The 17,081-nt window shown below is 35.5% G+C and overlaps 1 protein-coding gene across 1 annotated transcript in view; it reads left to right on the top strand.

Annotated features, from left to right (window-relative positions):
- VPS36 (vacuolar protein sorting 36 homolog) overlaps nucleotides 1–17,081 on the top strand; it is a 36,480-nt gene that overhangs the window by 7,804 nt on the left and 11,595 nt on the right. The window contains exons 3-9 of the mRNA XM_012466202.3: nucleotides 1,483–1,553; nucleotides 3,592–3,706; nucleotides 4,780–4,869; nucleotides 6,095–6,181; nucleotides 12,463–12,495; nucleotides 12,611–12,688; nucleotides 13,313–13,447. Coding sequence (XP_012321625.1) covers nucleotides 1,483–1,553; nucleotides 3,592–3,706; nucleotides 4,780–4,869; nucleotides 6,095–6,181; nucleotides 12,463–12,495; nucleotides 12,611–12,688; nucleotides 13,313–13,447 — 609 coding nt within the window. The remainder of the gene's footprint in view (nucleotides 1–1,482; nucleotides 1,554–3,591; nucleotides 3,707–4,779; nucleotides 4,870–6,094; nucleotides 6,182–12,462; nucleotides 12,496–12,610; nucleotides 12,689–13,312; nucleotides 13,448–17,081) is intronic.

Consider the following 17,081-nt stretch of genomic DNA (forward strand, 5'->3'; position numbering starts at 1 on the left):
ACAAATAAAATATATACTGTACTGTAGCCCTTGAAGGGCTGCTGCTAACCATTACGATAGCCAACTTTTCTGCACCCTGGGAACTAACTTTTGTCTCCTAGGTCTGATATTGCCCCTGTTGATAATGCATGCCTTAGAGCAGGAGTCCCCAACTCCACCAGGCCGCAGACCAGTACTGGTCTGTGGCGTGTTAGGAACCGGGTCAGATAGCAAGAGGTGAGTGGCGGGTGAGTGAGCATTACCACCTGAGCTCTGCCTCCCATACGATCAGCAGAGGCATTAGATTCTGACAGGAGCATGAACCCTATTGTGAACTGCACATGTGAGGAATCATGCACTCCTTATGAGAATCTAATGCCTGATGATGTGAGGTGGAACAGTTTCATCCTGAAACCACAACTCCTGCTCCCCAGGAAATACTGTCTTCCATGAAACCAGTCCCTGGTACCAAAAAGGTTGGGGACTGCTGCCTTAGACTGTTAATATTGTCTAATTCCTTTAAAAGTAATATATATTCAGGAAATAAATCTTTTTGGGGAGGATAGAATGATGTCTTTAAACCATATATGTTGATAAGTTAATCTTAGTATAATATTTTGATTATCATATAAAGAGGTCAATTTGAACAAATCTTTAGACTTACTACATTGCTAGTCATATATAAAAATTAAACATACTGTTTATATATGTTAAAAATTAAACGTACTGGCTAGGCACAGTGGCTCCTGCCTGTAATCCTGGCACTTTGGGAGGCCAAGGCAGGGGGATCACTTGAGGTCAGGAGTTCGAGACTAGCCTGGCCAACATGGTGAAACCTGATCTCTACTAAAAATACAAAAATTAGCTGGGTGTGGTGGTGCTCACCTGTAATCCTGGTGACTCAGGAGCCTGAGGCAGAAGAATTGCTTGAACCTGGGAGGCAGAGGTTGCACTGAGCCAAGATTGTGCCACTGCACTCCAGCCCAGGCGACAGAGCAAGACTCTGTCTCAAAAAAAAAAAATTAAACATATGAATAAAGGGATGCTACATCAATATTTTCTGTTTAAAACTATTAATAGTTGTATGTGGGCATACGAGTGAAGTGTGGAAAATTATAAAGACGAAAAAGTCATCTACATAAATGCTCTCCTTAAAATTGTTTTGATGTATCTGTTTCATTTTTTGCTTTCACTGTAAGAAAATATTACAAGTAAAAAGTTTTCATAGAAATATTACTCTTAGAAAATACACCCATTGTAAAAACAAAAGCTAGTCACAGCTTCTTTTAAACTTCTTATGTTCTTCCACACAGGAAAATGCCACCACAGTATTGTTTTCATTTAATTTTTCCTTAAGTTCTTTTAAGGAATAAAATCATTATTGTTTTTCATTATTTTTATTAAGGTATATGACACTCTGATTAATGCTATAAAACAAGGATTTCTGACAAGTGTTATGGATATTGGGTAGAGTCTTTGATTGAGCTACTGATTCCCTCCTAGGAGTGCTGCATGGCCATTCTTCTTTCCCAAATTGTGTTCATTGAAGAACAGGCGGCTGGAATTGGGAAGAGGTAAGGTCTATATAGTACTGTCTTTATTCGCAGAAAACATTTCCTGTCATGCGATTGGTCAAGAGGTCCTATCTTAGACTCAATGATGTGTGAATTCATTCTTAAAGCATGAATAAAGTACCTAGGTTTGCTGTAATATCCTTGTTTATTATACATGGGTCATAATAAAGAAATGTGGCCCAGTTATCATTGTCTTTCCATAGACACTTTGCTTTCACATGCCTGTGTACCTTTCATTTCATACTTAAAATCAGAAGTAATCTATTGAAAAAAATAACTGACTTTGCTCCTGTTTCTAGCTGATCATTAAGTTTGTTTCTTAAGTTTGACTTGTTCAGATAGCAGGATTAAATAGCATATAATAATAGTTATTGTACAAAGCAGGACATTTATCAGAATAATAGGGGGTACAATGAACAGTTAGACCAGGGCAACAGGGATACAATTGGAGTGTCCCAGGCAAGCCACGAGATGAGGCCACCCTGGTATAAAGGCATAAGTTCAAATGCTCCTGTTTATTCAAATGTGCTGAAAACTTGGCTTTATATTTTAAGTACATGTAATTGAGGAGACATGTGAAAAAATATTATTGGCATGGGAATTTTTTTTTTCCTATGGAGGCTTATCTTTAGATTTAGCATAATTAGACACTTCAGTAGAAGTTAAACAATGTTGAGCTTCACTGGACATGAAATGCATGCCTTGATCATAATGTTATGATTTACTGTAAAATATTTATTTGACATAAAAGAAACTAACCAACATTTTAAAAAGATTAATAAGCCATAGTTTTTTTAAGCCATAGATTTTTAGGGTAGATTGTTTTTATGATTTATGTTTTTCCCTTATCACTTTTCTCCATTGTATTAAGATTGTTCCAGGTTATTTAATTTTCCTTTCCTGTGTTCCAAGGAAATCTAAACTAAAAGAAATATTAAAATATTTACCTTCACGTTAGTGTTATATTTTTTAAACATCTCCAGTGAGGAGGACTTCAGTAATATGCCAAGTTAACTTTTCTCAAATATTCTCTTTAGTTCACAGCCCCTCCCCTCAAACAGTTATATTTGGTGGGATTTCAGGATGTGTATGTTTTACGTTTTAACATCTCTGAACTAAAGATGCTTCTTTCATTTCATACACAAGGGAATAGGTGGCATCCTTACAAGGCTGGCCGTCACCTATTCATATTGACAAGGCCCAATGCCTGGTGTTTCAATTTTACAGTGATATTTAGGTAACCATATGGTTCCAAAAAAGTAAAAGTAAAATTGAGTAAATAGTTGTGTATCTATAGCATGAGTAATAAAGAAAAAGCACTAAACTAGGTACCCAGGATTCTTAGAGTTTTTTAGTTTCCATAATCTTTTTGGAAGATTGCTTATTGACCAGGTTGAAGAAAAAGGAGGAAAACAGACTTATTAAGCTGACCAAATATAGTGGTATTTTTAGAAGATAATGGTAGTCATAAAGATAATGGTAGCTTGTGTTCTTAGAGCTGAAGCATTTTGGGAATTCTTTTTGTTATTGGATATCTTTCTAGATCATGCTGTTGATTGAGTGGCATTTTCCAACAAATGACACTGTAGAATGTTAGCTTTGGATGGAGTTTTAATAAAATATCAGCTGGCCATTTTTACAGATAAGTTTTCACATTTTGTTTTCAAATGAATAAGGTTGTATGCTTTGGCAGAAATTATAGGCCCCCTTATAACCTCTGGGGATGTTTGTAGTTGGAAAACCATAATCATAAACTCAAAATTTTGCAAATTTATTTTGACCTTATTTTCTGAAGCAATGCTTTAATTTATAGAACTGGTAACTTGAAGCTTTTTGGTTCATAGCTTGTAAGTATTAAGTAGAGAGATTTTTGAAAGCTTCATTAATATAGAACTAATATACACTTTAAAAGGATGCTTTTTGGGATGTTTGTTTCAACATGAATTGTAAAAGTGATTTAAAATACATTAAAAGTTATGAAGGTAGAATTTTTTTTTTTGAAAGGCAATTCAATATATTACATTTGTTGTTTCTTTAGTGCCAAAATAGTGGTTCATCTTCACCCAGCTCCTCCTAACAAAGAACCTGGCCCATTCCAGAGTAGTAAGAACTCCTACATCAAACTGTCCTTCAAAGAACATGGCCAGATTGAGGTAAGTTTCTATATGAATAAAATCCTACTAGAAAGGTGGTGTGTGTGTGTGTGTGTGTGTGTGTGTGTGTGTGTGTTGTGGCTTATTAATATGATGGAAGGTAGTATTATACAACATGCCAGATTTCACCATATTTTTACAATAAAATTTTTATTGTATCTTGAGCCTTAGCAGTGAATGGTGAAGTTTAGGTTTCAGCAGGAATGGGAAGCAGAGGGTGTGGTCCCAAGGAAGGAACAGAGGCTGGAAAATACACTAAGTTATGCCATTCGCCTACTAGCACAGTTTTCAGTGACATATTGTAGTTAAAGGAACGGAGTATAAATGCAGTGATATGTTAAACTGTCTCAGTATCTGAAGGTTCCCCAGCTTTAAATCAGGCTGTCTGTCTTGATTAACTCCAGTTAATCTTAATCACTTAAGTACTTTTCTGCAGTATCATAGTTTATATGTTCTGAATAAGTTGCTGTACAAGAATTCTTAAGACATTAGAAGTATGTATTTATTCTTCCCGTCAATATCATAAATTATTATTTTTTCTGTGGCACCTCACCCAGTGTTCCTGACAAGTGATCACTAAGCAGATATAAGTGATTGACTAAAGTTTTTGTCATTGAAATTGGAAAATATATTTGATTATTGTGAGCATAGTATGTTTTGGTCTTACTTTTTGGTCTTATATTTTAACTAGACAAATTATTCTCTGCTTCCTTCATGGAGAATGGTTGTATATTTTTCCTGGCACTGTGTTTGTTTCATTATAGATCAAAAACAATCCACATACACAGGATTGTTTAAAGTAAGTCTATTGATTTCATTGTCACTCATCTCTTTGTTGAGAATAGCCCACTTTATATAGAAGGTCGGTTCCTTCTCATTTTTTTTTTCTTTGTGCTTTCTGAAGTTGATCCAAGAAAAGAACTTCCTTTGATTTTCTTTGATGTGTCTGAGAATTTTGGGCTTGCTGCAAATAACTGAACAAACTTTTATATTAAAGAAATGTTAAGTAATGATTTATACAAGGATGCCACAACCTGACTGACTCATTTAAAGTATATTTATTTGCATAACAGTTTTACAGGCGTTTATCAGAGGAAATGACACAGAGAAGATGGGAGAATATGCCAGTTTCCCAGTCATTACAAACAAATAGAGGACCCCAGGTATTTTTTTAACTATTTGGTAATCCAATATCTTCAACTTTGTACTTACATCTTCATTAAGAAAAAGATTCTGTGATTGTAGAACTTCCCCAAAACAAAATACTGCAATGGTATTCTGATTAAAAAATATATATATTTTTTCAACTGGGCATGGTGGCTCACACCTGTAATCCCAGCACTTTGGGAGGTCAAGGCAGGGTGGATCACAAGGTCAGGTGTTTGAGACCAGCCTGGCCAACATAGTAAAAGCCCATGTCTACTAAAAATACAAAAATTAGCTGGGCATGGTGGTGTGTGCCTGTAATCCCAGCTGCTTGGGAGGCTGAGGCAGGAGAACAGCTTGAACCTGGGAGGCAGAGGTTGCAGTGAGCCAAGATTGTGTCATTGCACTCCAGCCTGGGGGACAGGGTGAGACTCTGTCTCAAAAGAAAAAAAAAAATTATTTCACAGCACCTAATTTAGTTCTGTGTAGACAGCAGACACTTAGTAAACATAAACGACTGCTTACCAGCATAATTCTCAGGGTGATAGAAGGTAGAGTTCACTCATTGCATTCTGTTCTTCATAATCAGTGTGGCATTTGAGAGAATAAACAGAACAGCTGGGTGTTTTCCAGGCCTGTCTAAATTAATCGCCAACACTAGACAGGTACTCAAATGTATGACAGTAGCTTGGATAATAACTGTTAATTAAGAACTGAAATTTAAACTGTGATTTTTTTGTGTGTGTATTTGAGACCCTATTAAGTATCTGGCCGGGCGCTGTGGCTCATGCCTGTAATCCCAGCTCTTAGGAAGGCAGAGGCGGGAAGGTAGCTTGAGCCCAGGAGTTTGAGACCTGCCTGGGCAATATAGCGAGACCCCATTCTCCACAAAAAGGAAAAAAACAAAAAGACAAAAAAAAAAAATAAACATAAGTATCTGATACATAATAGCTCATCAAAGAATGAAAATGAGGAAATTTAACATATCTAAAATGCTTAGTAAAATATGCCATTTATTGTATATTTGGTTTTTCTTGAATGATTTGAAGATCATTATGTACAGCAAGAAAGAAACAAGTGTTTTGAAAGGAAGTTAAATGTGAGTGTATGCTGTTTTTCTTTGGTTCTTTGTGGGTCCTTTACCACTATTGAAAACACAATGTAGTTGGTTACAAAAGATTTTGTTTCCTTCCTATTTTGTATGTTTTATTTTCTACTTCTTTTTTTTTTTTTTTTTTTCAGCCAGGAAGAATAAGGGCTGTAGGAATTGTAGGTATTGAAAGGAAACTGGAAGAAAAAAGAAAAGAAACTGACAAAAACATTTCTGAGGTAACTGTTAAGTTCTGACTCTCCATCTATTCCAGCCGTTTGTGTGTATTCTTTTGGAGAGAGCTGTGACTAATTCCCTTCTGTAATTTAGAATATATTTCATTTGCCTGAAGCTACATAGTCTCCTATTCTCTTTAACAGGTCTACCTCGGGCTGGCAAAATCTAACCAAAACCTTTTTCTAAAAGGAATAAAAAAGAAATGTAAATTTGTTTGCTGTTAGAAAACATCATAGAATGTTGTGTGTAGATTTTAAAGTCCAGATGGAATTGATTGGAGGATACTCCTAATGAGTTCAGGGTTCTCTGTATAATTATTTTGGTAGTTGAGGTAACTTAGTTAAGAGAAAAATGCTGTTCTGTGGCCACTGTCTGTGGCCAGATAGCACACCATTTTATGTTGATGACAACTCAGGGATCAGACACCAGACATCAGTAAGAATGGCTCAAACCAGCCCCTCACATCTACTAGGAGACAACCTTGAGCATGTACCTTCCAGTGTTTCTGAGGCTTCATCATGTATGAGGAAATTCAAGTGAATGGGAAAGAACTCTAGTTAAAAAGACAGTTATGCATTGGATTGGTTAATACAGCTAAACATATTATTGGTTTTTCCATGTTTATATAAAAAATGGTCTTGGTTTTTTTCACAAAATGATGCTTTAAAGTAAATCTTTGGTTTTTATAGTAATTCATAAGTAAAATTCCATTGATGGTTGCTGTTCAGAGAATCTCAAAGATTTATGTCAATCAAGTAAAGTCTAAAACTAAAAATAGTTATTTGAATACTTATTTTGGGCTCACTAATTGAAAATATAGATTACTGTTGGAGAATCAAGGGCATTTGACCTATTAATTGCCCATAGTAGGTTTTTCTGGTTGTGTATCTATGGTGAAGCTGTGTGTTTTCCTTCTCCAAATTGGCAGCTGGATCCAGAATCTCTATCACACTCACGTTCTGTCCCTTTGGCAACATTAGAGGTGATGCTGTGTTCTTTTGTCGGAGGCACATCTTATCTCTGTCACATTAGCAGCTGTTAATATTCAGTGCCTAGATCTATTAGTTCATTGGTGGTGGTAAATAGTGATGATTCTGTGTTTATTTTTCACTTATTAGTTGGAATGCTTTTTAAAGAAATGTTTCCCTTTATCTACTGTTTGGTTGTCCAGTTCATATAGGAAAGGCAGGATAATTGCATTTTCCTTTATCATCAGGGTAATAAATTATTTCCTTATTATCTTCTGACGATGACTAATTAGGTTTTTTTTAACATGTCATTATGAATTCATGAAGCTTAGCATATTTGATGGATTTCAATCAATTACAGTTATCCTATTTGAAGCTCAAATTGTCCCATCTTTGGCTAGTGGGAGCTGCTTCAGGTTGACCCTCTGAGTGCTTTTGTTGTGACTTGGTGAACTTTGCTAGCGTCTTCATTATCTGATGTGACAAAAGTTCCAGGACCAGCTTGTACATTTCCTGCTGCAGATCTGGAATCCACCATTTATCTGAGAAGCTCTGGTTTCTTTTAGTGTGAAAAGGTATTTTAGAACCACAATCTGCCTGCTAGTCATATCCATCACTATTGAGTTGATCTTTGTTTCTAGGCTTTTTCAATGGACAGAGCTAGAATTTTGTTGTCGTCAATATAAAGTGCCTAACGAGAGCATATTTATCTTTTCTATTCAAATTTAGGATGACACTACCAAATAATTACTAGAACAGTTTAAAAAATTTTGTATATGTGTTTTCCCCATTCTTTGTACATTTGAAAAATAGGTGTACTGTATTTACACAATCTGAGCATGCAGCCACTACATATACGTCCCCCCCAGCTCTAGCTCTCATTGAGTCTTAGTTTTACGTACCTCTATGTTTAGTACCAACAGTCCTTATGCTGAGCTCTCTGTAGTCACTTTGATTGTCTGAAGCTCATTCGGTAGTAGATTTTTTTAGGAAATGATCATAGAACAACCCTGTATCTGTCATGTTTGTCTTCCTTATACATGAAGGTTAGTTTTGTTGGATTTTAAATCCTTGGCTCCCATTTTCCTTCTTTGAGTGCCTTCATTATATTACTTTCTTTTTTTTTTTTTTTTTTTTGTTCTGTCATGAAGTTGCTGTCAAAGAGTGATGATAACCTAATTTTTTCCCCTTAAAAGCCACTTGCTATTTTTCCTAGATGGGCAAAGGATTTTTAAATTTTACTTTAAAGCTTGGTAATTTTACTAGAATGTGTCTGTGTATTAGTCATTCTGAGTTGTTATTCTTAGGTATATGCTGTGCTTTTTCAGTATATAGTTTCATTTCAGGAATGTTTTAACTTCAGGGAAATTTTTCTATATTGTAATTTTCTCTTTTTTTTGAGACAGAGTCTCATTCTGTTTCCCAAGCTGGAGTGCAGTGGTGCAATCTCAGCTCACTGCAACCTTTGCCTCCCAGGTTCAGGCAATTCTCCTGCCTCAGCTTCCCAAGTAGCTGGGATTACAGGGACGTGCCACCACATCTGGCTAATTTTTTATAATTTTAGTAGAAATGGGGTTTCATCATATTGGCCAGGCTGATCTCAAACTCTTGACCTCGTGATCCACTCGCCTTGGCCTCCCGAAGTACTAGGACGCCCAGCCTATAATTTTCAATAATTGCTTTGATTCTTTTCTTCTGAGACTCCTATTAGCTGTATGTTGCAGTTTCACTGCCTGTCTTCACTATTTGTGACTAATGCTTTTCCTTTCTTTTTTATTTAGAAAGTTTTCCTCTTTTTTACCTTTCTTTGAAGGTTTTATCTGCTGTGTTTATTCACTCATGTCTGTCTAGTGTAGCCTTTATTTCTGAAATGATTTTTTCCTTTTATTTTTAATTCTTTTCTGAATCCCATCATCCATTTCTGATTTATATTGATCCTTCATAGCTTATATCATCTTCTTAACATCTTTTAGCTTATTTTGAAATAAAAGGTTGATAGCAGACCCTCCTATTACTGAAGTAAGCACAACACTCCCCATTTTAGCACTGTCCTCAAATTGGCCTGCCTTGCTTTCTGATGAATCCCTGTGGGTTCTCTTGGGGCTCTCTCATTCTCAGGTGTGTGGTTACATTGTTGCTTTTCTTTTCTTTCTCCCACCTAGATGCTAGCATCCTGCAGGTCTTGTGGCTCTTGGCAGTTTGCCCCACCTGCTTGTAAAACTCCCCACTTGGGGGAGTTTTGCCAGTATTCTAACACTTAGTATTATAGTATATGTTACCTATGAGGTTTTTGGTTTTGAGATCTAGTTGTCCTGTCTGTTTTCATGTTGTGATCTGGAGAGATTGAAAAACGGTGCTGCCATAGCCACCATCTTTTCAGAATCATCTATTCTGAGAAGATTGATAAAATTTCAACATTTTAGCATTAGAAGGCTCCTTATTATTCAGAGAAGAAATTGTCTCAGAGTGAGTGACTAGATTTGGAAGGAAGCAGATGAGAGCCCATGTCTCCTGGTTTGCAGGCAGTTGCTGGTGATGACAGTGCACCACATCATCACTGCTCTCTTCGCCACCTAGTAGGTGCTGTCACTGTCCTCTTTCAGCAGTGTCTGTCGCCGTCCTCTTTATGTCAACACTTTTGGAGATGGCATGGAGCAGTGGGCTAATTTTCCATTATTGGTATTTTTCTTTCTGAATAGTGCCATACTAACTCAATGCTTTGTTGAAAATAATGTTTTTCTTAATTTAAAAAGTAAGTTATTTTGTTTCGGTCTAATTTTCTTGGAGTCACATAGCTCAAAGCATTCTACATAAGCATTGTGCTCCACCATATAGATCATTAATTTGCTCAGCAGATCATTAACCATGCAGATCATTAATTTATTCAGCAGATGTTCCTCCCTACTTTGTGCCAGGCCTTGTATCAGAGCCTGTGGATACTGTGGTGATGCACAGACACAGGCGAAGAGGCATTATTCAGTGGGAGAAACACCTTTCGAGGAGAACATACAGGCTGCAGCAGGGACATATAACATGATCCCTAACTTCTTTTGAGGTCCCCGAGGGCATGTTAGCAGCAGGAATATGGAAGTCAAAGGTTGAAAGATGAATAGGCTCTAGCAGATGACTAGCATGGATGAGAACCCAGGAAAGGGGAATGGAATATGCAAGGCACATTCGAGAGTACTGAAATGGAAAATCAAGAATATATTGTTACTGATGCTAATAGCCAAAGTAATAACTAAAAATAAGTAAGAAATCATGCCGTAAGTTAGCTTAGGAGGGTACTCCTGGTTTTAAAACAGGTGCTGTTTTTCTCAGAATTGAAGTGGAAATTTGACCATAGGTGTGGTAGAGGGATACAAGGTTCCGTAAACTGGCAGATACAATTATAGAATGGCTGTGTGCATCTCTTTTGCTTTAATTTTTATTGTAGGTAGTTTCCTTACCCATTTTTTGATAGTTGACTAATTCCAAATTTTACAATAATTATAGAAATAGAAGTGAGGAAGCTTTTCTCTGTGTTTAATAATCACTTAAAATATTTATAGACTTTTGTTTAAGGCACTAAAATATTTACTATATTTTTTATTGCCTATGTATAAGTTTAAAGGGCTTATATATGTATTCTTTGTGCACCTACTATTAACTTAGCGTGTTTTTTCTACAACAACATAATATAATAAATACAGTGATTTACCATATAAAATTTAAAAGTGTTGTCTTACCAGTTTTCTTAACACCGATAAAAGAAATCTATTAATATCTTATATATTAAAAGTAAAAATCTAAGCGTGCAAAATGTGTGTTTTATTTTTGAAAACTAGGTTGGTGTGTGATTTGCCCTCTGTTTAAATGTTAGAATTGACTTAGTTTCAGAGCTGGTGCCCAGAGTTTCTCATAAAGGGTTTCCTGCATCTGCCTGCTCTAGCTGATAAGAATCCAGTGTTTAAGCCTTTTGTGTATCTAAGGAAATTCCTGTTAGGTGTGTGCACATTCCCCTTTGTTTTCAGTATTAACCTTAGTGAGTTGGCCATAAGAACACACAACAAGCTATTCTTTTAGCAAAATCCTTTTGCAGATGGGGGATGCTTTCCTGCAGATGGGCATAAGCTGATCAGAGCCACTGTTATATGTTTCAGACTACCATGTGGACTGGTATTTCAGTTAATGGCATACTGCTTAATTGGTTTTAAAAAGTAACATCTGTATGCATCAATTAGATAAGATTTTCTGCACTGGCATATTTTCAGTAAATTGAAATAATTTATTATAAATATAATTAAATTTGAAAAGGCCTTTAAAGTAGTTATTTGCTGTAGCAAATTAAACAGTTGATTCTATGTAGATACCTTTAGATGGTATTTAAATGTTTTTCTTTTGTGATATCCACCATATCTACAAGTATAATGGGTTTGATAGTCAGAGGCTGGACTTACTGTTTCAGTTAAATCACACCTGTGTTAAAGCCAAAATTATTGTGCCCAAAGAACTATTCCTGCAGCTGTGTATTGCAATTTTCAACCAGGAAAGCCAAAATTATTGTGCCCAAAAGACTATTCCTGCAGCTGTGTATTGCAGTTTTCCACCAGGAAAGCTTTATAGTGCTTTTGATTCTTGACTTCCTATTAGGAAATGATTTTAGGAAAAACCAGTGACAGAATTTCTTACTTTTGTCAAATAACAGTAAATAATATTTTTTGAACTACAGTTTGTTACCTGTTGTTTATTTAATCAATAATAATTATTTTCTCTTTGAAAATGTGAAGTTTTTTTACAGTTTGTTAGGAAAATTAATGGGTTTTTGTTGTTGTTGTTTTTGAGGCGGGGTTTCGCTCTTGTTGACTAGGCTGGAGTGCAATGGCACGATCTAGGCTCACTGCAACCTCCACCTCCCAGGTTCAAGCAATTCTTCTGCCTCATCCTCTGAAGTAGCTGGGATTATAGGCATGTGCCGACACGCCTGGCTAAGTTTTTTGTATTTTTTTTTTTTTTTTTTAGCAGAGACGGGGTTTTTCCATGTTGGTCAGGCTGGTCTCAAACTCCTAACCTCAGGTGATCCGCCTGCCTTGGCCTCCCAAAGTGCTGAGATTACAGGCGTGAGCTGCTGCTCCTGGTCCTAAATTTATGGTTTTTAGCTAAAATGAAATTTTAGAATAAGGTAGATGTATTACTTTATAAATATTTATTAACAAATTGATATTTGTAAGAATATTTCAAATTTTTATCATAGAGAAAAATAGAAGGTACTTCATTCTTTTAAGTCATTTTAATTCTTTAGATGGATTTCAACAAAAATTAATTTCTCATTTCAGGCCTTTGAAGACCTCAGCAAACTAATGATCAAGGTATATGTTATTTATACCTATTAAATTCATACCAATTATGATACAGTTTTTGAAACATATTTTATTAGCAGACATTTTGAGGACAATATTGCTTTTTGGTCTTTTTATTTGACAGGCTAAGGAAATGGTGGAATTATCAAAATCAATTGCTAATAAAATTAAAGACAAACAAGGTGACATCACAGAAGATGAGGTAAATAAGTTGCTTTTTTTTAAGGCATTTGAAACAATATGACACAAATAATGCAGTGAGGTTTCTGTGATTTACATTGGCTTTCTGAATGTACTGTTTTATTTCTTTTGGGACTTGGGGATATGTGAAAGTACTAAAGAAAAAGTCAATCATAAAAATTCTCTTAGTTCTATTAGGATTAAAGCCTATTTCAATGCCTGTTTTTGGAGTGTAGAAAACAGAGATACTGAAATGTATAAGGAATGGCTGTTTTATACATATTCCTAAGTTTGATGTTTGTTTCATTCAGTTTGTCTATAATCTAATCACTGCCATTTTCCTAAGTTTTCCATTGTACTATTTGGTTGGCATTAAATATAGCACAGTCATTATCAGAATCTCCTCTCACATCAAATTTATTAAGTAAATAGAGTATGAGAGACCAGGAGAGAAGTAGGATGGAGAATAATTAGATGTATGTAGGGAACTCCTGAAAATCTGTTCCCTTACAGTTCACAGCATAGAAACATAGTAGAAGGAATGGGTATATGTAGAAATAGTTGAGTGGAATTGAATGTATGATGGAAGAATTTCAGATATTGGGGTAGAGAGACTAATTCTGCATTTTCTCCTCTGTTATTATAGACCATTAGGTTTAAATCCTACTTACTGAGCATGGGAATAGCTAACCCAGTTACCAGAGAAACCTACGGCTCAGGCACACAGTACCACATGCAGCTGGCCAAACAGCTGGCTGGAATATTGCAGGCGCCTTTAGAGGTAAAAACTAAAGTCTTTTTAAACTGTTAAATTAGCCCTATGTCATCAGAAATGTTAACAAGAGCATAACTCGTTTCATGATATGGTTATTGTCAACTGAATGTTTTTTTTCCTTTCAGGTATATTAAATTAGTTCACTGTACTTATTATTCTTTGTCTGTAATTTTCTAAATTGTTTTTAATTTTCATTTTTGACATCTATAACTTTCTAAATCTATTTGATATGAAGTTTTCCTTATTTTTCAAAGGAAATATATGATCTTCCTCTCTATAGATAAATTTCACCTATCTAGTCTTTATTATATAGTACTATTAATCATTCCATAACACAGATTCATCTTCTTTTTTGTTTTTTCAATTCAAGTGTACAGGGAACATTTGTTATGCTGAGCCATAAAGCATGCATAAAGTTTTCAAAGGTTTAAAATCATACAGATTGTATTCTCTGAAACAGTAAAATTCAGCTAAATATCAATGACAGTTAACTGGAAAACGCTGAACTGTTATTAAATTAAGCAATATAATTCTAAATACATCAGAGCTCAAATAAGAAATTATAATGGAAACTAGAAAGTATTTTGAACTGAATAATAATGAAAATATAATATTAAAACCCATAGCTTCTACTAAAGTTGTGCTTATAGAGAATTTTACAGCTTTAAAATGCATACTATTAGAAAATAAGAAAGGTTGAAATGAAGACTCTAAATATTTACCTAAAAAAACTAGAAAAAACCCAGCAAAACAAATCTACAAAAGTAGAAGGAAGTAAATAATGAATGTAAGAAAAACTAATTAAATAGAAAATGAATGCACAATAGAGAGAAACAACAGAACCAAAAGTGGAATCTTGGAAAACAATAATAAATTTGACAGGTCTCTAGCAAATAAATCAAAGGGAAAGCAAGAAAGAGGGAGATAACATGAGCGAATGAGAGCAAGCAAGCACATAATTCCAACATCAGAAATGAAAAAGGAACATTTCTACAGATTTTGCAGGCATGAAAAATATAAGAAGATGACATTAAACACAACCTGCCAATGTTGTATAGACTCAAGGCTACTAAATAAGTTCCTTCTGTAATTTAAAATCTTCCCATAAAGAAGTATTCAGACCCAGATAACCTTGTGGGTGAATTCTTTCAAATATTTAAGGAAGAGATAATACTAATCTTACACAACTTCTTCAGAGAGTAGAAAAAGGTAGAATGCTTCTAACTAATTTTAAGAGGCTAGCATTACCTTAGGACCAAAGTTTGAAAGTTACATATAAGAAACGCAAATTATAGGCCAATCTCTTTCAAAACCAGAAATGTAAGAATTCTAAACAAAATGTTAGCAAATTGAATTTATCAATATATAAAGACAAAATGCCCATCAATGATAGACTGGACAAAGAAAATGTGGCAGATCTACACAATGGAATACTATGCAGCCACAAAAAACAATGAGTTAATGTCCTTTGTAGATACATGGATGAATCTAGAAACCATCCCTCTCAGCAAACTGACACAAGAACAGAAAACCAAACACCGCATGTTCTCACTCATAGGCGGGTGATGAACAATGAGAACACTTGGGCACAGGGAAGGGAACAACACTTACAGGGATAGGATGGGAGGGAGGGGAGGGGAGGGAAGGGACAGTAGGGGGGCAGGGAGGGACAATACTGGAAGAAATGCCTGATGTAGGCAATGGAGGGGTGGTGGAGACAGCAAACCACCATGGCATGTATGTACCAATGCAACAATCCTGCAGGATGCAGGACGTACACATGTACACCAGAGCCCAAAGTACAACAACAACAAAAAAGACCCCAATAATCATGACCAGATTGGCTTTTGTTGAGGTTGGTTTGACATTTGAAAGTTAATCAGTATAACTCATCACATTAACAGAAAAAATGGGAAAATCATATGACCTACTTATTGGATACAGAAAAAGTATTTGATAGTGCAAAGACCAGTTGCGATGAAAACTCTTAGCAAACTAAGAATAGAAAGAATTTCTTTTAACAGATTCATCTTCTAGTCTGATAGTATTTAGGCAATCAAAAGTTTATTAAAGCACTTGTATTAAAAAAGATTTCAAACCTATGACAAATAGAATAGTATAATGAATCCTCTGTGCCCATCATCCAGCTTCTTCTGTAAACCAACCTCCAGTCGAAATTATTTTAAAGCAAATCCCAGACATCACATCACTTTATCTGTAAACATTTCAGTATGTAACTCTAATGATAAAGACTCCTTTAAATACAACTATAATCCCATTTCATAATTGAAAAAATTAAAATAATTTCTTAATATTATCTAGTATCTAGTGTTCACATTTTCTTTCTTTCTTTTTTTTCCTTTGAGTTGGAGCTTCACTCTTGTTGCCCAGGCTGGAGTGCAATGGTGTGATCTCGGCTCGCTGAAACCTCCGCCTCCTGGGTTCAAGGGATTCTCCTGCCTCAGCCTCCTGAGTAGCTGGGATTACAGGTGCCTGGCATCACACCCAGCTAACTTTTTTGTATTTTTAGTCGAGACAGGATTTTACCATGTTGACCGGGCTGGTCTCAAACTCCTGACCTCAGGTGATCCGCTTGCTTCGGCCTCCCAAATTGCTGGGATTGCAGGCATAAGCCATCGTGCCCAGCCTAGTGTTCACATTTTCTCTTACAGTTGGTCTGTTTCAATCAGGATTCATTGTAGTTTGTTGATTTGTTTCTCAAGTTTGTTTGTTTGTTTTAATTTCATGGGTTCTTTCTTTTCCTGCCTCTCTTATCTTCCACCCCACTATGTGTTTCTTGAAGAAACTAGTTTATCCTATAGAGTGTGCTTTTCCTGTTCTGTGTATTTCCTGTAAACTGGTATTTATAATAAAGGTTTGTTAGGGTTTTAAACAATTATTATTGCAAGACTATTTCATAGAAGCTGTTGTGTACTTCCATCAAGAGATATATAATGTCTGATTGTCTTTTTTTAATTTTTAAAAAATTTGTTGTGATGTTAACAGCCATTGACAGTCATTACCTAGATCTGTTATTTCATTGGAGGTTGCAAAATAGTGATGGTCTTATTAATTCTATACTTTCTTCATTTATTAGCTGAAATAAGTTAAAACATTTAAATGTATTTTTTTGAAACATGGTGTAGAGACCCTTTTTTCATTTAAGTAAATGTTAAAATGATAATGAGGCCAGGCACAGTGGCTCACGCATGTAATCCCAGCACATTGAGAGGCTGAGGCAGGCAGATCATTTGAGGTCAGGAGTTCAAGACCAGCCTGACCGACATGGTGAAACCCTGTCTCTACTAAAAATACAAAAAAAATTGTCGGGTGTGGTGGTGTATGCCTGTAGTCTTAGCTACTCGGGAAGCTAAGGCAGGAGAATTGCTTGAACCTGAGAGGTAGAGGTTGCAGTGAGCTGAGATCCCGCCATTGCACTCTAGCCTGGGAGACAAAACAAGACTCTGTCTCAAAAAATAAAAATAAAAATAAAATGGTAATGACATTAAAGTGCAAGTAGTGAATCTGAACTGCCTTGTGGTATCCAAATAGGTTCTCCTTTGTATAAATACAGTTTTTATAAGCTTCTTAAAGAAATTTCAGATTTCTGATTTCCCTGTGATTATGATTCCTGTTAAGA

The sequence above is a fragment of the Aotus nancymaae genome, unplaced genomic scaffold, assembly GCF_030222135.1.
Source record: "Aotus nancymaae isolate 86718 unplaced genomic scaffold, 86718_ANA_hifiasm-v0.15.2.pri h1tg000009l, whole genome shotgun sequence".
NCBI classification, from domain to species: domain Eukaryota; kingdom Metazoa; phylum Chordata; class Mammalia; order Primates; family Aotidae; genus Aotus; species Aotus nancymaae.